A 23,797-nucleotide genomic window follows, 5' to 3' on the forward strand; every position below is an offset into this window, starting at 1 on the left:
AGTGCTCCCCCTTTGTCCGCCTCCCTAAATATCAGCTCCTTATTGGTACTTAAGTGATCAAGCACCTGTCTCTCTTCTTTGGGCAAGTTATTCCTGCAGTCTGCTTTTGCCTTTTTACACATTGTATCAGTGTCCTCCAGCAGCAGTCTGGTATATGTCTTAATGCTGGGATTAGAACTGGAACAATCGTATGTACTCTTGGGTTTTATTTTCTTTGTATCACCTGGTTCTATGCCAAAGTCACCCTGTATTGCACTGAAGTGTTCTTTCAATCTGAGGTTGCGCTCAAATTTTAGTATATCAATGTACATCTCAAATGGTTTGTAGAGAGTGGTTGGAATAAAAGACAAACCTTTATTTTGTACCTTCATCTCCAATGATGTTAATTGGTATGAGCTCAGGTTGATGACTATATTGTTTACTACATCCGGCTCTTGGTGGCCTTCCTCGTACCACCCCCTCTCCGGATGTGTGTCCGATGCCTCCCAAGTTTTGTGACCTGGTTGTAATACCTGCCTCCACTTGTCTTTGGGGAACCTCAATTCTCATGGCACTTTCAGAATCAGAGCTGTTTCCAGAGGAATCCACTGTTGTTATATTCCTGGGTCTGTAGAATCGTGTTCTTCTTGGTCTATTATCAAAACTCCTCTGCCTCTCTTCAGCAGAGAGTAACCACCTGTAGACCCTTTTATTTTTATAGTCTGCTTCCACAGCATCCCAAGATCCATAAAAATCCTACTAGTCCTCCCGGAAGACCCATTGTATCTTCTATTGGGTCTTTGCTCCAACCTATTGCTATATTCCTGGATAGCATACTGCAGCCTGTAGTACGCAATATGCCCTCATTCTTGTTGGACTCTATTAGTCTAATTAATGAATTACGGAGATTTCCAAAAATTGAGGAACCTATTATTCTTGTTACACTGGACGTTGTGAGCCTCTACACAGCTATCTCCCATGGGCAAGGGATTACCCAGAAACAACTGAACCGATACCCATATGTGGGGCCACCGATTGATCTAATTCTGGAATTACAAGAGCTATGTCTACACAGGAATTATTTCAAATTTGAAAAATCATTTTATCTACAATTAAAAGGCACGGCGATGGGGTCTAATATGGCCCCATCGTATGCCAACCTGTTTATGGCTGAATTCGAAGAAAAAGACACTGACCTCTTTAAACACCGACAAGTTAAATACTTTAAGAGGTATATAGATGATTTATTCATTCTATGATCAGGCACAGAAAAGGAATTGGATGTTTGGTTCCAGATGTTAAACTCAGTTTCAGCGGATCTACAATTTAAAATGACGAAGCGTTATACATCTGTGGATTTTCTGGATTTAAGAATTTATCTAGAAGCTGGGTTCTTGTGCACCACACTCTTCAAGAAGATTACGGATAGAAATTCTTTATTAGAAGCTACAAGTTGCCACCCACCGTCTTTAAAGAATGCACTACCCATTTCACAATTAAAGAGAGTAATCCGAAATAATAGCAGCCAAGAGTGTGCACAACAACAGCTTCAGGAGATGAAATCAAGATTCTTGAATAGGGGTTATCCAGAAAAAAAGATTGAAAAGCATCTGGGACGGTTTACTTCTATGTCTCAGGACGAGGCCCTACAGGCGAGTAGTACTCAGAAGCAAAACCAAAGAATGACACTATCTACTGTGTACACCGCCGATAAATACAACATGTACCAGTTAGTGAGAAAGAATTGGAACATTATAGAGAGTGACAAAAGGTTACCTTTCAAAGGAATTTCCCACCCACAGGTGGGATACAGAAGAGCAAGATCATTACGTGATATCTTGGTAAAAGTGGACCCCGTCCACAATTATTCAAAAAAGAACTGGCTACAGACTTCCAAGCCTGGTTGTTACAAGTGTATGGGTTGCACTACGTTCAATGGTCTTTCTAATGCCAAATTTTTCACTCATCCTACCACCCACCAGAGATATACTATCCGACATAGAGTAACCTGCACGACTACACATATTGTGTATTTGTTGCATTGTCCGTGCGGGTTATTCTATGTCGGAAAAACTATCGATGACCTCCGCACCCGTATGGCAAATCACCGCACGGCCATTTGATTGGCAATCAAAAATCATGATTCAGAACAACCTGTTGCACGACATTTTACGTTGAAGGGCCATACGGTGGCGGACTTGAGATATGTGATCATTGATCACATACCACCCCTTACGAGGGGCGGCGATAGAGACAGGATTTTGCTCCAGTGCGAATCCAGATGGATTTTTAATTTAGGTACTATAGTACCTGGTGGGCTTAACACCCACTTAGATTGACACTGTTTTTTTATAGCACCCTATAATTTGATAGATATAGCTGGTCCAAGAGTCTATTAACACATATAAATAGCAGTTTAACTAATGTGTAGATTGGACATTGTACAAATGTAGTTATGACAGATATTTGAAAGCTATAAGTATGGGCACCATTATAGGGGTACTGTCTCTTTAAGTATTATGTAGATAGAATTCTCTTTAGAAACTAGGATTACAAGGAACTAATTAGTATTAGTGAGGTTTGATCTTTAGCCACAAATGTAGAAATGTATTTAAGTCGATGGATAGCATTGGTTTATAGGCAAGGTAACATAGCAAATCAAACTAACATACAGCTTAGGGTTAATGTGATTAGGCACATAGATACAAAGGAATACATGTTAATATGTGATTTAGTCTTAGTGAACTTATAAAGGTTAAGAAGCTATCTTTTGCTTAATGTATCATAAGTGTTTAACAATATCTTGATCCAATTATTCCATGTTAATGTTTTTAACCACGGTGATTTATTTTATTTTGTACAGCATGACGCTGTGACTGTTTGTCATGCCGACGCTCTGGGCATGCGCAGTGGTGCGGGCAGAACGCCGGACGACTTCCGGTACAGCGACATGTTTAGTCGGTGGAGGGTATTTAAGGTAAGATATTTTGTATGTTTATGTAAGGTTTGAGGACGGGGTTGGAATTCCCAAAACGTCACCTGTATTAATAAAAAGCTTGATATGCTGTATAATTGTTAGTCCCGGTGAGTGCTCTCTCTTTGCTAAAAAATTTATATATATATATATATGTATAAATATATACTGTATTTGTGCAAATATTGATCAGATATATATTTAAAAAACAGAACATTAGCTTATGAAAGATGCATTATTATCTTCTTATGTTACGCTTCTAAATAACTGCGATTGTGTTTGTGCGACTTGTGGGTGCTAGGTATTTTTTAAACTTTTTCGGCTCCATTGAAGTCTATAGGGGAATGCTGTCAAAAGTCTATCTTTTACCATGATGTTACGAACATGAGAGAGCAAACTTTTTACTTTCACCTCGTAATACGAGCGTGAATATCAGAGCATAAAAAAAAATTACTTCTAGCAGTTTTAATCCTTGAACGTGAGTGCAAACTACTGCTCCACTCGTAATCTAGCCCATAGCTGGTATTTGTATGTAGGGTTGCCAGCTGTGCTTCATAAAAATACCGGATGACCTATTGGTGATTGGATACAAAAGATCATCCTTAGGCTCCACCCTTGATCCAACCACATTTACTTTTCACAACTAAGCAGTAATTGTATCCCCTTGGTTGCCAGTAACACATGTACAGAGCAGTGAGGTGACCCCCTTGGCTGCTAGAGTTACACACCCAGTAATGATTGGACACTCCCATGGTTGACTGTAACACATATAATAGAAAATGCCCATTACATTTAGCTGACAGGGGTCTTTAAAAATACTGGACATTTTAGTGTATTTTTGTACAGATTTTACTGGACAGCCTACTAAATTACTGGACTGTCCGGTTGAATACTGGACACCAGGCAACCCTATCTGTAGGAGTTAACAGGGTGCTGAGATTCAATGGGATTTTATAAGCATCCCCCATCCAGCTACCTTCTCCTATTTAGTGAGGCTGTTACTTTCCGGAAACCCCTGAAGTGACATCACCATGTTCAAATGTGGTGACCTCACATACCAGGATTTCCTCAACTAAGACCTAACCCAACACCACCTCATAAGATTGCAGGGGGCCCGTGATCGGCCCTGAACGAGCCACCCTAGGATGACAACATGTAGCTACCAATCAGCAAGTGCTACCCAGGTTCTGAACCAAAAATGGGCCAGCTCCTATGCTTACATTCCTGATTTTTTAAAATAAAGATAGCAAGAGAACTAAGAAAAATGTATAATAGGAGTAAGTTAGAAAACAATTGCCTGCTCTATCTGAATCTTGAAATCTTGAAAGAAAAAAATTGGGTTTTGTGTCTCTAAACATTGTGTTTAATATATATATATATATATATATATATATATATATATATATATATATAAAATTAAAATGTTGAATATACAAGTTCATTTTTATGTATGAATTGATGATTTACCAATTAATATTAACAGTGTTAGTAGTCAGTGCTGTTCCATGCAACTCTCACATGCATTTAAAACAGTCAGATGAAAAGAAAAAATACTTTCTAAAATTGTCAGATCACAAGGGAAATGCTATGATGCAATACCTCGCTATAGCTTTGCAATATCTTACAAACCTAACGTAAAAAGAATCTTTTTTAAACAAATACATTTTGGTCAGGAAAGAGGATGACAAGGCAGTTTTGCTAGTCACAGGACACTGTGATTGTTTAACTGACAGGCGCTGTGTATAAAGCAGTTACTATGCGTACGGATAAGCAGACTGACAAGTAGTAAGCAGTGTCAGCCTTCTAATACTGTCGCTAAGGACTGAGACGACTAATTGCAAATAGTGCATCAGTAATTGCATATTAGACAACATACAATTATGATATATTTAGTAAGTAATCTCGTGGGAGACTATACATTTGTCCTCATAAACAATAGCTGAAAATAATCACTATTACCAGGCTACAGCAGCCTTTGTTACCACGCCCAATTATAAACTAAATTACAACCCCCATGCACGACTATTCCAATGCTATTGGTTAACTGCAAGATACTGGGTAGTCTGGTCGTAGGGATCGCATCCAATGAGAAAAGATATGCACTGCTGTTTTTGATTGGCTTATACTGTGTGAGCGAAGAGAGAGTAGCAAGATGGCGTCGAGAGCAACCTGGTATAGTACTCCGGCAAGAAAGAGGCACATGAGATTGGAGACTCATGCTCTGCTATTTGTTGTACTCTTTTTTGGGGGGAGTGAAAGTGCAGATCAGACGGAGGAGTATTTGAAGAGGGAGCACTCGTTAAGTAAACCATATCAGGGTAAGGGTGATCACATGAAGGGGAAAGAGGGCAAGTGTAGGTTGTGGTAGATCAGGTGGTGATATACGACTTGATAGGGAAAAAAGAAGCATGCTGAGCGTCAAGGTAAAAATAGATGTAGAAACTCAAGAATGCGCTAAAGGCACATAATCGCAATGACTAGCTAATATGGGATATAAGTAGTGTTGAAGCAATGCTTGGGAGATGGGTTTAGAAGAGATGGTGGTGACCTACACGTAGAGAGGTTGTAGGAGTGGTATGGTGATGAGCTATAATGCATATGTAGGATCAACGTATGTGAGCAGGTTTCTTTAGAGACATCATGGGTTTTATGACAGTGGGCAGGGTTCGTTGAGACAGATCACTGAGTAGCTACAGGAAAATGCACAGGATAGATCAGCAAGAGAGAGGCATTGGTGAGGGTGCACTTGGGCAGATTTCAGAAGAGTGGCAGCAATAAAGATGCATGGGATACAGACTCCTGAAAAAGTCCTGTAGTAAAGATCCACAGCGGGTAAATTGCAAGAGAATGGTGGCAAGAGAGTTGCTTTGGTATGTGGTAGGTCTTAGGAGAGTGGTAGCAAAACAGAAACAGGTTGCAAATGATGTAAGAAATCAAGTTGGAGTGCAGTGCCAGCTATGTGGAACTAAGGCTAGTTGCAGGATAGTGTTGGGGGTAAAGGTGCATGAAGGCAGACAGTAGGAGTGTGCAACAGCAAAGAGGTGTGTGGAAGGTTGTAGGAGAGCAGCCACATCATAGGTGGGTGAGGGCAAGTTGCCTTAAAGTGATGGTGACAAAAGTAAATATTGGCAGTAGAATGGTAAATAAAGCAAATGTTTTGGATTGGTGGGAAAAAAGGAAAACTATGAATTAAAGGATTAGAAAACTCAGTTTCAAAGTTTCTTTTTAAAACTTGCACATCGGTTTTACTACATACTTTAATCAATTTACACTTATTTTTTCTAAAAAGCTTCAAACATCTTTAAAAACTATATTTCTCCTCACTGACGTTTCAAATGCCAGCCCACAAATAAGGGCTTTCCGACTAGTTGTATACAACACCCATCGATTACTTACCTACTATTAGCATATATTAACGCACCCCTAATGCATGCGCTATTTTAATATACGGCTCCGACTGAACAAACTGCGGTCACTTTCCACTAGCTCCTCATGCTACTGCGCATGTGTTAGACTATCAGCATTCAGAGCGCATGCGTGTATTCTTGCTTGCTACCTGGAACTTCTGGTAAAGAGAAGAACCCAGGTTGCCCACTGTGATTGGCTAATGCAATTTAGCTTTAGGGTAGGTTTGGAAATCAAACTTTTGACAGGAGATTGTGTTGAAACTGTATGAATATGACAACAGAAGGTTTTTCAGCAAAATGTAATTATATTCTAACCTAAGCAATGATCTAAAGATAGGATTTTGCACTTAAAGTAGGTTTAAATATGATACATTGAATGCAGTCATAGAAGAAAGATTCTGGGTAAGGAGAAATGCATGGTAAAATACTGGAGAGTTAAAGAGATGTAAAAAGTGAATGTGCTAATATGTTACAAGCAGTGATGCAATAATATGTTCTATCAAACATTGTGCTTAAAGTGGCCTGAAACCCAAAATGTTGCTTTCATTATTTAGATACAATAATAATACAATTTTAAAAAAAGTTTCCAATTTACTTCTATTATTAAATTTGCTTTGTTCTCATGTTATTCTTTGTTATAGAGAGATCCAAAATAGGTAGCATGCACATGCCTGAAGCGCTACAAGACAGGAAATAGTGCTGCCATCTAGTGCTCTAGCTAATGTATAACATTTTTGTATAACTGCTGTGATATAGCGCTGCCGACACATTCACACTTCTGAACATACATTCCTGCTTTTCAACAAAGGATAAGAAAATGAGGAATATTTTGAAAATATATGGAAAGTTGTTTAACCCTTTAACGGCTGCGACATACCATGTCCATCGCTGGTCATTAAGGGTTTCCTTGTTTGTTAATAATAGATCGGATCCCACCGCAAGTGGCAGTAATGCTCTATTATACCCTCCCTCTACCCTTCTGCCAGCGGCGAGACCGCACTATTAGTAATGCAAACACCATTAAAGGGGTTAAATTTGTATGTTCTATCTGAATCATAAAAGAAAAAATTTGGGTAATCGGGATACCACATGCAGAATCGGCAATTTCAAATGCTGATATAAACGTAAAGGAGCTATTTATAAACAATTTATTACACTCCAGCAGGAAATATGGAAAATGGGAGAGAGAATATTTTTGTGTTAAACTTGAGTGGAAACATTTTGTAGGACAGCTTCCTCCTGGAAGAGGAATTTGATCTGAAGGGCATCAGGGGACGACAATTGAAAATATAAGAAAACATATAAAAGGTTCTCATAGCTTATCATATTTCAGAGCAACTTGTGAAATGTAGAGTAGTTTGGTGCCATCTCTCACTGCCCTGTGTGTTTCAGGTGTGGGTACCTCCTCTTCCTCTCTATGGGATCTGTTGGGAAATGCTCTTGTGACCCCACAATACGTACGCCTGACGCCAGATATGCAAAGCAAGCAGGGGGCTGTCTGGAACAGAGTGGTAAGTACACTCACCTGAATAATACTATGCTTGGGTATCCTCTTATCTGCCTTATTTTCTGTAAATATGACACATTTATGTTCATGAAATTTTGTAATGCAAGGTACATTCTCAACTGCCATTTAATGTGCTGTCATCTGAACTTTATTTGGTTTATTTTAGCTACTCATTGCTCTAATATGATAGAATATATTTTTCCGCCCAAGGATAGTTGTTATTGAACGTGGAACATTCAAACTATTATGAAATAATAGTTATCAGCTATAATTTTGTTGCAACCAATAATAGAAAATAAGTCGAAAATGCAACAATAATATTGTATAGCGTCAACATTAAATTGAACAGTCCTGTTGGTATAAAATGAGGCGTGAATAAGATAACAAAATGAGAACCTTCACAGAAAGTATAATATATCAGTTGTAACTCTATTTGTAGTTAATCTAGTGGAGCCTCCCACTACATATAAAAGTGTTTATGTCTCAGCCTATTAAGAAGGGAGAGAAAAAAAGAAATAGAAAAGGGAGCAGAGTGGGCAAAGGGTAAATTAGGTCAGAGGCATCCAGCACATAACCTAAGGCAAAACTATTGAAAAGCAGAACCTAAACATCTATTTCTTGTTCGTCCTAGTGAAGTCAGCTGTCCAAAATGGTCCAGTAGACCTCAAGCCTATCTTGTAACTGATATATCCCTTTCTCTAGTTGGGCAAAGTAATCAATGAGCGATATAAACGTTGGTATGGATGAGGGTCCGACGTTTTTCAGTCTTTAGCTATACAGAGTTTAGTGGCGGCAAAATGTATGCTTACCTGGTAAATTAATTTAATTTATATAATGATGGTGAGAGTCCACAAGACCCATCCTGTGTTTTATTTTTTGTACATTTGACGGCAGTACTGGTTTGCACTTCTCTTGCCTTGCTTTCTTTTTCTCCTTTCACTTGGCCAAATGCGTGACTGAGGGATTCATAATCCTTTTCACTAACTGAATTTTACCCACCTTTTTAAATCCAAATCGGTTTTCTTGCAAAGAGAGGTTAAAGGGATATGAAACCCCACATTTTTCTTTCATGATACAGACAGAGCATGTGATTTGTAAATCACTTTCTGTTGTTGAAAATCAAGAATGTAGGCTTAGGAGCCGGCCCATTTCTGGAGCACTATACGGCAGTAATTTTGCAAGAATGTTATCTATTTGCAATATGACTGATGACAGTACTATTTTTTGCCAAGTAGTGCTCCAGATGCCTACCTGGATATCTCTTAATCATAAAATATCATTGGACCGAAGCAAGTTTGAAGATAAAAGAAAATTGGAAACTTTTGTAAAATGGTTTGCTGTTTGAATCGCAAAATAACATTTTTGGGTTTCATATCCCTTTTTAAAGTCATACAATACAATTTTTCAGGATTTTTCCCTATTTGTATCCCTAAATAGGTCAAACTTTAATGTCAGTAAAGGGATAACACTCAACTCCCTTGAATTCCGTTTCAATAGCCATAGTATTTCTGTTTTGTTTAAATTAACCTTATAGCCTGAGATCACTTGAATCATATCTATTATTTTAGAATATTAATTCTCAGTTCTTGAACAAATAAGATAATATCCTCTGCATAAAGAGCGACTTAAAATAATTCTCCCTTAATTGAAATATTGGGAAGACTCTGTTAAAGGGACGTTTTTACCTGCTTGAATGTATTAAATTGTTTGCTAACAGCTCCTTTATCATTATTTGAAATATCTACTGTTGCCTGTTGTATCTCCCCAGGTATACTGGAAATATTAGTAACAAAATTTTATCTGTAGAAAAGCTATGTAAAAGATAAAAAAATAGCACTGATTAATCATCCCAGTGGGAGGGGGGTGTGAGGGACAGAGAGGTTTTGTATTTTTAATAGCTAGTTGTGCATATTCACCCCCAGCCATAATTAGCATGTCACTATCTAACATAAATAATATTAGTTTACTTGCAGGCTCAGTCCATTGTTATTGGTTTTAATGAGCAAAACAGCTATTTAAAGTAAAAAAATAATTATGAAGAATGTTTTCCCATACATTTAAAGTGAAGGTAAAGTTAACAGTTATGGAAGACACCCAGGCATTTAGCAAAAGTACATGAATGTAGTCGCTAACATTTAAAAAAATAAAAATAAATATATATATATACTTTTAAATTGGTACCGTATCGATGCCAACTCCTCCCAAACCCTACTTCCTTGTTCTTCTCTGTCTGACGTCTTGAGCGGTCCCACCGATCTCTACGTCGCTCAAAAGCACGTTCGAGATCCAGATTTACAAGGCACATGCGCCAATCGCTATCGTTGTTACGTTATTTAAACAAAATGTACTAGATATTAAAAGTTGGATTGCCTAAATACGCTATGTAATGAGCTTTAGTACTAAATATGAACGCAATCAATCCGGAATGTATTTTGTATCCAATGGTTTAACGGTGATGCCAACAGCGCATGCACATCTGATGAACGAGCATGGAGAAGACAGTAGGCTAATACGAGTTGGACGCATGCGCTTAACACTCACGTGACGTTGCGAGTAATGGGCTGAACACCCCGGGGGGAAAAAGAGCATTGGCGGATAGAATATCACTAGCCTGTCATCAATTTAATAAAATGGCAGGCGGAGGAAAGAATATTATCGTTGGCTGTTTAAAAGGTAAGAAACAACTTTATATAATACGATATAAAAAAAACTGATGAATTAAACTAGCCCTATTTTTATCAAATCTATAATAAGGCGTGAACTATTGAAGTTAACTTTACCTTCACTTTAATACTCTGCTGTAGGTATAACAAAGTTATTAGGTGTGTGCCTTTTAGTTGCCAGAGGTTCCACAGATTTTTATTTTTTTAAATAACTAAATGCAAAAACTGTCCAGAGAATTGAAATTCCTGAAGCGATCTAAATAATTGCTGCCATTTCACCCTGTTGAATGCCTTCTCTGGATCTAACTACAAGAGAAAGGCCTCTAGCACGTGTCTATTTGTACTAGTTCTAGATTGCTTCCAATATAAAAAAACAATATGTACATTTTTCTTCTATGTTTTTGCTGGGGAACAGGCTAGACAATATTTAAATCTAATTTTTAATGTATGCCACAAGTTTTGATTAACATTTTTATAATTACAATTCATGAGTGAAATAGTGACACTAATTTAGATCTTTCCCTGCTTTAGCAAAAATCACAATGCAGGGGAGATAGTGGCTCTGTTTGAGTTCCTCTAAGCCAAAACAACTTTTTTTTGCAGGTGATCACCTGCATCCTGAATAGACATGCAACCACTTCTCATTAGAAAGGGCATACTAAATGAATAGAATGTGGGGGGGTCGATGCAATTGGTGGATGATTTCCTCCCCGGGATGATAATGTTGTCATTTGCTTTATAGCAGGGTTTTTTTTCAAAGTGTGAGGCGAGCCTCCCCGGGAGTGTGCTAGATTATATAAGGGGAGACGCTGGTGCAGTGACACTACGCACTGTCCTATGGAAACCACAAGCAGCAACTGACTTTGGTAAAACAGAGAACGTTTTTTTGAGAGCCGACTATTACACTTGCTATGTTGTGGTGGAATAAGGGAAAGGGCAGGATCTAGGTGTGTTGCATTTGCTGTCTTAATCAGTAAGTTGGGTTTAACACATGGAGTAACAAGGTGAAAATTGAAACGTGCGTAAACCACTCTTTGGTTGAGCAGAATCGGCTCCTGAGAGCTGTGTGTGAACCCTGGATCAAATGTAAATTCCCCAAATTTAAAACTAAATATCACAATTATATTTAACCCTTTCGCTGCTAAGCCTTTTTTACACCCAAGTGCTGAGCCAATTTTGAGCTTTTTTTGCTACCTACATTTAAACCCTACTATAAGTCAAATTTCAGTGAGTGACCCACACAAATGATATATTATATTTCTCAGCAGGTCCAGCAGATTCACAATATACCATTATTATATTTATACTGCATTGCATGTGAGATAGCTGCAACAAAAACTGTAAAAAACTAATAATAATAATGTATGTTTTAGTAATACTGAAAATGGCCAAGTGACCACTGCTGTTACTCTGATCACCTCACTAAATTGTCATCAGGATAGCCACATGTGAAATAGGGGCTCAATCATGCTTTTGGGATTTATAATATAGATTAGAGAGGCCCCATTGTGCAGTAGAAATAAAAGCACTTTTTTTCTTGCAAGCTTTTAACTGTACAGACAAAATTCACACATATATATATATATATATATATATATATATTTATATTTTTTTTTTTATTAGGAAGGGACTTGTTTAATAGGAAAAAAAACAACCCATTCATTGTGCATATAATCTATAATCCCTGTGCGTTTTTGTTTTTTACTTTTATTTTTAAAAACTCGGCTTTCTTTTACTGCCCCAAGACGACCAGGCGATTTATCTTTTAAAATGAGATTTTTTGAACGTTTGTAGCTGCTATGGGAGCTGAGATTGAGGGGTGTGAAGATGCTCTCTAACAGCTCCACTGAGCTTCCTTACTCAGCCTCTTTGTAACTTCACTATGTGCTGATGTCACCGGCACTCCCATGAAGCCTACGGATCCCCAGCCTGTAGTGACATAAACAATGTTTTAACAGCGATCCCCCTACATGAAGAAGAGGCATAGTCGTGCACCTGCAGGCTGCAACGTGCATGACTAACATAGCTTGTCGTGTGTGTGTGTGTGTGTGTATATATGTATGTATGTGTGTGTGTGTATATATGTATATATATATATATATATATATATATATATATATATATATATATATATATATATATATATATATATATATATATATATATATATATATATATATATATATATATATATATATATATATATATATATATATATATATATATATGTCCGGAGGCGGTATCCAAGGTAATTTAAAAAGTCAATACTTTATTCGAAAAGTTAAAAGCAGTGGTTTCCAAAAAAAAGTGCAATGTTAGACGGTGTGCCCAGGCTAACGCGTTTCAGCCGTTCAGGCCGTACTCATAGACTGTTAGGGTACACCGTGCTTACAAACAATATATACAGGTGCATATTATACAATTAATTGCATCATCCAATTAAAAACAGTAATTGCTAACAAGCACTAAAAGAGATTTTATTAACTCTATCATAACATTCTTAGAGATTGTTTAATATAAAACAATAGTGGCAAATAATAATAATTAAAGTATTTTTAAATGTTTTGAAAAGCCACTGGTAACCACTTATTTTTGTGTATTTCTAAATTGAGAAACCCTTGTTTGTCTGACTACATTTGCTTAGATTGGGCACTATCATAAACTTGAAAAGTATGTATACATTAATGCTCATACAAAAAATTGCTTAGAATAATACTTAGCATTCTTATTTGATATATAATTATCACAATCTGTTTATAATATTACCATTGTATGCATAACATAATTGGTGTTGGTGTATAGATATACATTCTATTTTATTTACATATATATATATATATATATATACACTGTGTATATGTATTAGGGCTGCACGATTAATCGCATATGCGATTTAAAACTGAGATTAATCGCCGCGATTTTAAAACCGTGAGGATTTGCGATTTTTTCCTACATAAAAAAATTCCTTTAGAAGTGGCTGTAATGCATTGATTTATTTGTGATTTCTTGCAAACCAGCTCCATCTAGTGGTTGCTTTTAGCACACATTTGTAAAATGGCTCTTTTACTTTCACTTTCTGTTCTCATAAGCAGCCGATCAATCTAGAAATCTAAAAGCAGAGAAAGCCACTTACTTATATTTCCCCCTAGGGACGTCTGCAGTCATACCCTTAGGGTATGTAAACATTATGGAACCTCCCACACAATCTCCTCCTCTCTGGGAAACGGCTTAAATACATAGCAGATGCAGTTAACCCCATGGCTCCCAAAAAGGCTAAAACTGCAGTCCCCTCTGCTGCTGGGTTAACTTAACTGCATCTACAATGTATTTTATATCAGCAAGGCACAGCATTTCTGAAAGGAGCAGCCCCCCACCCCTACTGCTATACGCCTGTAATGGATTCCTGGACAGGAGCAGGGCTCATTTTCAGTGAATGTTTACATGGTGTGTTCAATAAAAACATGGCAACATTTCATTCTTTGTGTGTTATTAGTTTAAGCAGACTGTGATTGTCTATTGTTGTGACTTAGATGATGATCAGATCACATTTTATGACCAATTTGTGCAGAAATCCATATCATTCCAAAGGGTTCACATACTTTTTCTTGCAACTGTGTGTGTGTGTGTGTATGTATATATATATATATATATATATATATATATATATATATATATATGTGTATATGTGTGTGTGCAGTGAGACACTGCAGAAAAATTTTCACAAAAAAAAAAAATCTCATCGCAGAAAATTAAAAAAAAAAAAGTTCTGCCTCTGGGGTATTGCAGTGATGTCTCGATATTGAGGCATCACTCACTGTAATACCTTTTTTTAAGCATCCGATGCAGAGAACACCACTCTGTGGACCTCTCTGCATCGGCCAGTGATAGTGCCGATCGTTAATGGGTGGGAGCCATTGCAGGGAGGCGGGTGGGCGGCCCATCGCTGGTGCTTGTTCCGGATCCTGTAACCCAGTGTCCATGAGGGAGAGGAAGGGGGGAAAATGGTTTGGAAAGGGATCCGGGATGGGGAAGCTACACTACAGAAAATGGGCTGTTTATATATATATATATATATATATATATATATATATATATATATATATATATATATATATAATTTTTTTTTTTTTTTTTAATACATAAAGGGCAAATTTGTTAGTAAACTGGGTACTGGCAGACAGCTGCCAGTACCTAAGATGGCGGCCAATAGGTTGAGGGGGGGAGGCTTAGAGAGCTGTTTGGGGGGGAGGATCAGGGTGGTTGGGGGTAATGGGGGATCTTACACTTCATATAAAATATATTAAAAAAATAATAATCTTAAAGACCTTTATTTTTATACTGGCAGACTTTCTGCCAGCACTTAAGATGGTGGTGACAATTGTGAGGTGGGGGGAGGGAAGGGAGCTGTTTGAGGGGGGTCAGGGATGGAGGGATGTGTCAGGTGTGAGGCTGATCTATACACTAAAGCTAAAATTAACCCTACAAGCTACCTAGTTTAATCCCTTCACTGCTGGGCATAATACAAGTGTCGTGCGCAGCGGCATTTAGCGGCCTTCTAATTATCAAAAAGCAACACCAAAGCCTTAATGTCTGCTATTTCTGAACAAAGGGGATCCCAGAGAAGCATTTACAACCATTTGTGCCATAATTGCACAAGCTGTTCGTAAATAATTTCAGTGAGAAACCTAAAGTTTGTGAAAAAGGTAATGTTTTTTTTTTAATTTGATCGCATTTGGCGGTGAAATGGTGGCATGAAATATACCAAAATTGGCCTAGATCAATACTTTGGGCTGTCTACTAAAAAATATATATACATGTGAAGGGATATTCAGGGATTCCTGACAGATATAAGTGTTCCAATGTAACTATCGCTAATTTTGAAGAAAAAAAATGGTTTTGGAAATGGCAAAGTGCTACTTGTATGTATTGCCGTATAACTTGCAAAGAACATGTAAACATTGGGTATTTCTAAACTCAGGACAAAATGTAGAAACTATTTAGCAAGGGTGTTTTTGGTGGTTGTAGATGTGTAACAGATTTTTTGGGATCAAAAGTTAGAAAAAGTGTGTGGGGGGGTGTCCATTTTTTTCCTCATATTTTATAATTTTTTTATAGTAAATTATAAGATATGATGAAAATAATGGTATCTTTAGAAAGTCCATTTAATGGCGAGAAAAACAGTATATAATATGTGTGGGTACAGTAAATGAGTAAGAGGAAAATTTACAGCTTAAAGGGACAGTCTAGTCAAAATTAAACTTTCATGATTCAGATAGGGCATGCAATTTTAAACAACTTTCCAATTTACTTCTATTATCTAATTTGCTAAATTCTTTAGATATCCTTTGTTGAAGAAATAGCAATGTACATGTGTGAGCCAATCACACAAGGCCTTTATGTGCAGCAACCAATCAGCAGCTACTGAGCATATCTAGATATGCTTTTCAGCAAGTGATATCAAGAGAATGAAGCAAATTAGATAATAGAAGTAAATTAGAAAGTTGTTTAAAATGACATGCTCTTTCTAAATCATGAAAGAAAAAAATTGGGTATCATGACCCTTTAACACAAACACTGCAGAAATTTAAAAATAGCCTTGGTCCCAAACGGTCAACAAATGGAAAAGTGGTCTGGTCACCACTAAGGGGTTAAAGAGGAAAAAACAATGAAACGTCTATTATAGGGGGGCGCTGTCTTGTAATATTCATCAGAGGTAAGGGAAGGCACTCTGCCTAAATCTTTGAAAACCCCTGCTTTATAGTCATAACATTTTGACATTAGTATCAAAAGGATAACAGACTTTATTGCTAATTTGTTGCAAAGCAGAATCCTCACTGTTGGAATCTGTTTTGTAATCTGTTGTAAAATAGCTTCTCTAAGATTAAACAAAAAATACTTGTGTCCCATTAATGTGTACCCTTTTTATTTGTCTTCCAGCCTTGTTATTTGAGGGACTGGGAGTTGCAGGTTCACTTCAAAGTCCATGGCCAGGGCAAGAAGAATCTGAATGGGGATGGCTTTGCTATATGGTACACCAAGGATAAGATGCAGACTGGTGAGAACTGAACATCCCTAAAGCAAAATAAACATGAACGAAGTGCTCTGAGCTTATGCTTAATATATTCTATTCCAGGTCCAGTGTTTGGAAGTAAAGATAATTTTTTAGGGTTGGGTATTTTTGTGGACACCTATCCAAATGAAGAGAAGCAGCATGAGGTGAGCGTTTATAATCATCATCATCATCAATGCCCAACATAAGCAGAATTTGCCTTTAGTTAGTGAGCCTGCGACTACATTGTAAAAATTGTATTAATAGTATGAAAAAATTCTATGTATAAACAAACTGTAAGCCAGGGCTTGGCAAATTTGGTCAAAATCTAGGTGCCAGCCATAAACATAGGCAATAGGAAGTATATATGCTTCTTGTGGGTGGCACCCATGTCCAGGGTGCCATGGCCTAATTTTAAGGGGCCAGTGACTCCCTGGTACCAGGATTTGTTGAGTGCTGCCTTAAAGGGACAGTCAAGTCCAAAAAACTTTCATGATTTAAATATGGAATGTAATTTTAAACAACTTTGTAATTTATTTTTATCACCAATTTTGCTTTGTTCTCTTGGTATTCTTAGTTGAAAGCTAAACCTAGGAGGTTCTATGCTAATTTCTTAGACCTTGAAGACTGCCTCTAATCTGAATGCATTTTGACCACTAGAGTGCATTAGTTCATGTGTTTCATATAGATAACATTGAGCTCATGCACGTGAAGTTACCCTGGAGTGAGCACTGATTGGCTAAAATGAAAGTCTGTCAAAAGAACTGAAATAAGGGGGCAGTTTGCAGAGGCATAGATACAAGGTAATCACAGAAGTAAAAAGTGTATTAATATAACGGTGTTGGTTATGCATAACTGGGGAATGGGTAATAAAGGGATTATCTATCTTTTTAAACAATACAAATTCTGATGTAGACTGTCCCTTTAAATACATCCCCCACTTCCTCATATCCCCAGTCATTATTTGCCTTTCATCACAGGGGGTTTGCAAAGAAGTGTCAGAAGATTTCGGAGTAGTCTCTTATGGAGGGTAGTACTGGGGAATGGGTAATAAAACTGGGGAATGGGTAATAAAGGGATTAACTTTCTTTTTAAACAACAAAAATTCTGGTGTTGACTGTCCCTTTTAAGCAATTGACTTACCTGCCTATCTATAGATTTGATATTGATCACCTATATAGGAAAATGCCGTTTTGGAGAGAAGACATGCTTTGTTGCAAATGGGGAGAGTTAGAAGTTGTATGCGGAAGTTAGCGGCCCTATAAAGCATTGGAGGGCCATTTTGTGGAGCTTCGCGTCAGATAACTTTGGATTATACCATCTGACATTAAATATATTCAATCATACAACCGTAAATATTTATTTTTCAAATACTGCATTACTTCTGACCCAACTGTTTTTCTAACTGGAATACTATAATGCAATGAGAGAATACATATGCTGTGATTCCTGTGTTTTTTTTTTTTTTTTTTATCTGGTACACAAGCATTGTCAGGTTTGCAAGCTATCACTAGTTACATTTTGTTATTTTAGTATACCCAATATGAGCTGTTCTCTACAGTGTTTATTTATTAATGGAACACAAATGTCAAAACTAAAATGTGCTAGAATGCATTTCAGTTTTGAATAGAAAGCTCTGAGACTTCATTGTTTGAATGCCTGTGCAGCAAAAACACATACACCCCTAAAACAATTTTTGCACAGATACTTATATTCAAATTGTAACTACACTTATACATATATCAATTTTGACTTTTATATCTGTCTAAAGGGACATGAAACCCATTTTTTTTTCTTTCATGATTCAGTTAATAAATTTTTTTTTCTCCCAATTTGTATTATCTAATTTGCTTCATTCTCTTGGTATCCTTTGTTGAAGGACAGCAATGCACTATTGGAGCTGGAACTCATCAGTTGAGCCAATAACATGAGGCATATGTGCAGCCACCAATCAGCAGCTTCTGAGCCTACCTAGGTATCCTTTTTCAACAAAGGATACCAAGGGAACAAAACAAATTAGAAAATAGAAGTAAACTGGCAAGTTGTTGAAAATCACATGCTCTGTTTGAATCATGAAAGAAAAAAATGGTTTCATGTCGCTTTAACACAGGGGTTAGAGGTAGGAAGAACATAGTAAACCGGAATACTGCTGTTGCCTAAACTTTTATAATGGTGGAGAATCAAAAGTAAATAGCAATATTTCCCATTTACTCCAGACCCTATACAAATTGGAGAGATACACTATACAGTATCCCAGCTTAATCTTTTTAACCGCATGGCTTTTTTATTCTGGTTATCTCTGGGGTTTTTTAAAGGGACATTAACATAATTTTATAAATGCATACTCTATATTAGCAATAGAAAAAAATAGAATTGCAAAATAATTTTAAGCATTTAAAACTGTTATTCTGTGAGTAAAATGCATCAAGGTACTTCCTTCGAAAACACTCAAGTTGGTATTGTTGTTTCCATTCCGAAGCCAGGTGTAAATGATCTGTACTAAGCCAGCAATGGCAGAATACTTTTATAACCTTAAAAACATCTCTAAAATTAGACATTTCCTTACTCAAGACACAACTAAGATTTTAATCCACTCTCTCATCCTTTCCCGCCTCGATTACTGCAACTCCATCCTCTCTGGTCTCCCTAGCTCCTTTACAATCCATAATGAATGCCTCTGCCAGGATCATCTTCCTTACTCGTCGATCTTCATCTGTTGCACTCTCTGCCAATCCCTTCACTGGCTTCCTCTTGCCTCCAGGATTAAACACAACATTCTGATTCTGACATACAAAGCCCTCAACTGCACTGCTCCCCCCTACATCTCAGACCTTGTCTCCAGATACTCTCCCTCCCGACCCCTTCGCTCTGCTCTTGACCTCCTACTCTCCTCCTCTCTTGTTACCTCCTCACACTCCCGCTTACAGGACTTCTCCAGACTGGCTCCCATCTTGTGGAACTCTCTGCCTCGCTCCACAAGACGCTCCCCTAGTTTTGATATCTTCAAGCGCTCTCTAAAGACTCTACTGTTCAGGGATGCATACAACCTACACTAACCTTTTCTAACTCCATTGCTATCACCTTGCTCCCTTAGCCTGTAAGCCTATGAGCCCAGCTGTTTGTAGATCACCCGCATAAGAGCCAACTACAAGAGTGCAACTCTCGGCAGGACCCTCTATCCATTTGATCCACTATAAATGTTTCCTTGTATACCGCCTATGTTTATAGTGCTGCAGGGATCTGTTAGCGCTCTACAAATACCTGATGATGATAATAATAAAAAATATACACTATTCACTACAGAGACAGTTGGGAAAAGGCACAAAACAATCCATTTTTCTTTTCTTTTTTTTATTAATTTTAAAACTTTAAATGGGCAACCTAATTTTGAGTTTAATGTCCCTTTAAGAGTATTTGAAAATGTAGTTACACCATGTGTGTTACTAAGCTGCATTGTTTGTGTGTCAATGTTTGTTTGCTTTCTCCTGTGCTTCTGGACTCCAGTCTCAGAAGAAAAGATACACTCCAGGGATACAGGTATCTCACATCTATTTATAAAATATATACCTTTTGTTTAAATATCTTGCAGCCCTTGTGTCTTTATGGTTGTCTCCCAGCAATGCAAATTACTAGAAAAAAAGTGACGCAAGACAAAGTGCAGTTTATATAGATACGTAAATAAGAATAGCTAAAATGTCCATCAAAGAGTAAAAGATCTGTTAGCTTATTTTTGACTGTATTCATCTCTACACCATTCTAAATCCTATTTATTTATTTTTACTGTAAAGTTCTTAGTTGTCAAATTCAAATGTAGTGCGTCTGCTTCTTTGATGATCATTTCTGAGAATGATCTTTCCTTGGTGGCGAATGAGCTTCTAGTTAGTCCCTCTTTCAGTCTTAGCCTTATTTGTTAATATGCAGATGTCCATTTGAGAATGAAAGATTATCATTGTATGTGTTTGTCTTCCTTTTTATTATTTTAATATAATAACATAATGTTTACCCTTTGTCTCTGCAGCGTATCTTCCCCTATGTGTCCGCCATGGTAAATAATGGTTCTCTGGTATATGATCACAGTCGTGATGGCCGGCCCACGGAACTTGGTGGCTGCACAGCCATCGTACGGAACCTCAACCATGATACCTTTCTAGTTATCCGCTACGTCAAAAGACGGCTCACAGTAAGATATATATGGCAAAGCTGCTTTATCCTCCAGCATTACTGTCATTTCATCTGGTCACCTTTGACTTCTTTACATATTACACTGTGTATTCTAATCATAGTCCTTCTTTTCCTATGCATTTTAAAGAGGCGGTCTACTTTTTTATTGTTTAAAAAGAAAGATAACACCCCAGCTTTGCATAACTATTGATATATATATATACTTTATAACCAAGCTTTTTACAATCTTGCACTACAGTGCTAGTTCATGTTTGCCATATAGATACAATTGTACTCACTCCTGTGGAGAATGATAAACGTTTCACAATAACCAACACTAATTGGCTTAAATGCAAGATTGTTAAAAACCTTTAAAAGGGTACCTGAGGGGTCAGTCTGCAGAGGCTTAGATACAGGTAATTACAGAGGTAAAAAGTGTATTAATATAACTGTTGGTTATGCAAAACTGAGGAATGGGTAATAAAGGGATTATCTTTTTAAACAATAACAATTTTCAAGTTGACTGTCCCTTTTTAAAACAATTTTTTTATACATTTCCATTACATGTTTTTGATTTCCCTTTTCTCGCTGACCTCTCATTTGTCACTTCACTTAGCAACTTTCTTCACATTTCCATGTCAGGTTATGATAGATGTGGATGGAAAACACGAATGGAAGGACTGCCTTGATGTGCCTGGAGTACGGCTACCTCGTGGATATTTCTTTGGGACTTCTGCTGTTACCGGAGACCTATCAGGTTGACATATAAAAAAATATATATATAATGTGTGTAATATACCCATCAAGCCAAGTCAGCAAACGTTCACAGCTAATGTTATAGCATAGATTCCTACATTTAAAAAACAAAAAGTCATAACTAATAACATAACATAACAAATATTATGTTTTATATTCAGGATGTATTATACTATAGGCTATAACCTTGAGTATAATGTGTTTAAATAGATATTAGTTTATATATGTTTATATATATATATATATATATATATATATATATATATATATATATATATATATATATATATATATATATATTTATTGTAGGTAAACATTACAATAACAACAAAACAGATAATCAAGGACATCACAGGAATACATGACAATACATGATCTGAATAGTGAGCATGGCTTACTTAACAGTTTGCAATTATGTGTGTGATAGACGTTATTCTGTAGTATTCCACTCAACATCTCATAAAGTAGAGATATTGCAACATACCTATATGTTTTAAGTGATTATTGAGTAGGTTAGGAAGGGGTGGGGAGGTTAAAAGATGGGGGGAGGGGAAAGCAGGGAGAAGAGGGGGTCTCATCTAAAATCTCGGTCAGGGGCACCCTATTCAACTGACAGTTGGATGCCCTATCTAAGTTTGTCTTAAAGTCTCAGCAGAGCTGATTCCTCAATCTGGGACTATCGCCACCTATGCTTTTTGTCTCGTTAGGTATGTCTCCCATGGTTCCCAGATCTGGCTGAACTCTGCTGATTGTTTTCTAACCCTGTATACATAGTCTGCCATAGATTTTGTGTAATTCAGATACTCCACCACTCCCTGCCACCTGGGAGGGGACGTCTTCTTCCAATTCCTGGCTATGAGCATTTTTATCGAGGTCAGGAGGTAGAAAAGCAGAGATCGTTTGGGGTTGGGAAGTTTTGTAATGCCTAGATGTAGAAGAGCTACACTCGGGGAGTTGGCCTATGGCAATCCTAATGTAGAACATACACTCCGGAGCTTAGTCCACAGGGGCTGAATTTTGCTACATGACCACCAAATGTGGAGCGGAGTACCCATCTCCCTACAGTCTCTCCAGCACCTAGGTGAACAGTCAGGGAACAACGTCTGGAGCTTAGTCGGAACTAGGTGCCACCTAGTGATTATTTTGAAATAGAGTTCATACATTGTCACGCAATGCAGCCCCACCATGTGTCTCTTTTTTTACTAGGGCCGACTCACCCAAGAGGCTTCTATAATGTGTTGTAAGAGGTTTATATAACTGGAGTTCTGCCTGCCACCTAACCTCCCAGACAGTAAGGTTCCGGGTCTTTTCTGTCAAGAAGCCCCACACTTTCATGATGGACCGCAATCTCAAGAGCTCAAATTGCATCTGAGGGGGGAGATCGAACTCAGTCACCATTTCCTGATAGATAAGGAGGTGCTCATTTAGATAAAAATCCTTCAATTGAGCAAATTCTACTTGCCTCCAGCTGTGCATCCGCATATTAGGGAAACCTTGGAGTAATGCAATAATGGGATGAATCGGCGAGGGGTGGGGGGCAATCAGCGGGTTATGCTGTAGCTTGTACCAGGTTGATTGACATCCCTTAATCAGTTGGTTAGAGACGGTAACATTCGTGGGCAGATGGGGGGGCCACAAAAGCTCTGACAAGTCAATATATGCCGGTAAGGACGCCTGTTCCAGCTCCCTCCACCTTGTAGTCGGGAGATCCCCTCCCCATGCTGAGACATGAGAAATCATGGCTGCCTCATAGTACTAACGTACACATGGTAGACCCAATCCTCCTCTTTCAACAGGAGCCTGCAAGATAGTTGCTGCAACTCTGGGTCTCTTATTGTTCCAAACATAGGCCGCGACCACCTCACAGAAAGTATGTGGGATCCCAAAAGCCTTCAGGACCTCAAACATGTACTCCCATCCCACCCTGTCGAACGCCTTTTCAGCATCTAATGACAGGGTGAGAAGTAGCCTACGGGTGTTATCAGTACCTTGCCTTCCCTGAATAAATCCGACCTGATCGAGGTGGACTATAGACGGTAAGTGATGTCCCAATCTAGTCGCCAGGATCTTTGCGTAAATTTTAACGTCTACGTTAATGAGCCAGATAGGTCGGTAGCTCACACACCGTGTGGGGTCCTTCCCTTCCTTAGGGATAGTCAAGATGTTGGCCTCCAAGAATTCCTGTAGGAATTCACCCTTCTCCATTACTCCGCTATATAGCCGGAGCAGAAGGGCTGACAGTAGGTGGGAAAAAGTTTTGGTATGAAAATAGTCCCGTAAAGCCATCCGGGCCCAGAGCCT

General features: G+C 37.8%; 1 protein-coding gene across 1 annotated transcript in view; it reads left to right on the plus strand.

Annotated features, from left to right (window-relative positions):
* Positions 1 to 5,093: 5,093 nt before the first annotated feature.
* The window catches only part of LMAN2L (lectin, mannose binding 2 like), a 42,127-nt gene continuing 23,423 nt past the window's right edge, over positions 5,094 to 23,797 (plus strand). Inside the window, exons 1-6 of the mRNA XM_053717819.1 lie at positions 5,094 to 5,271; positions 7,753 to 7,871; positions 16,468 to 16,585; positions 16,664 to 16,746; positions 20,598 to 20,759; positions 21,383 to 21,497. Of these exons, the coding sequence (XP_053573794.1) occupies positions 5,106 to 5,271; positions 7,753 to 7,871; positions 16,468 to 16,585; positions 16,664 to 16,746; positions 20,598 to 20,759; positions 21,383 to 21,497 (763 nt within the window). The 5' untranslated portion in view covers positions 5,094 to 5,105. The remainder of the gene's footprint in view (positions 5,272 to 7,752; positions 7,872 to 16,467; positions 16,586 to 16,663; positions 16,747 to 20,597; positions 20,760 to 21,382; positions 21,498 to 23,797) is intronic.

Source organism: Bombina bombina, chromosome 6, assembly GCF_027579735.1.
Source record: "Bombina bombina isolate aBomBom1 chromosome 6, aBomBom1.pri, whole genome shotgun sequence".
Taxonomy (NCBI): Eukaryota; Metazoa; Chordata; class Amphibia; order Anura; family Bombinatoridae; genus Bombina; species Bombina bombina.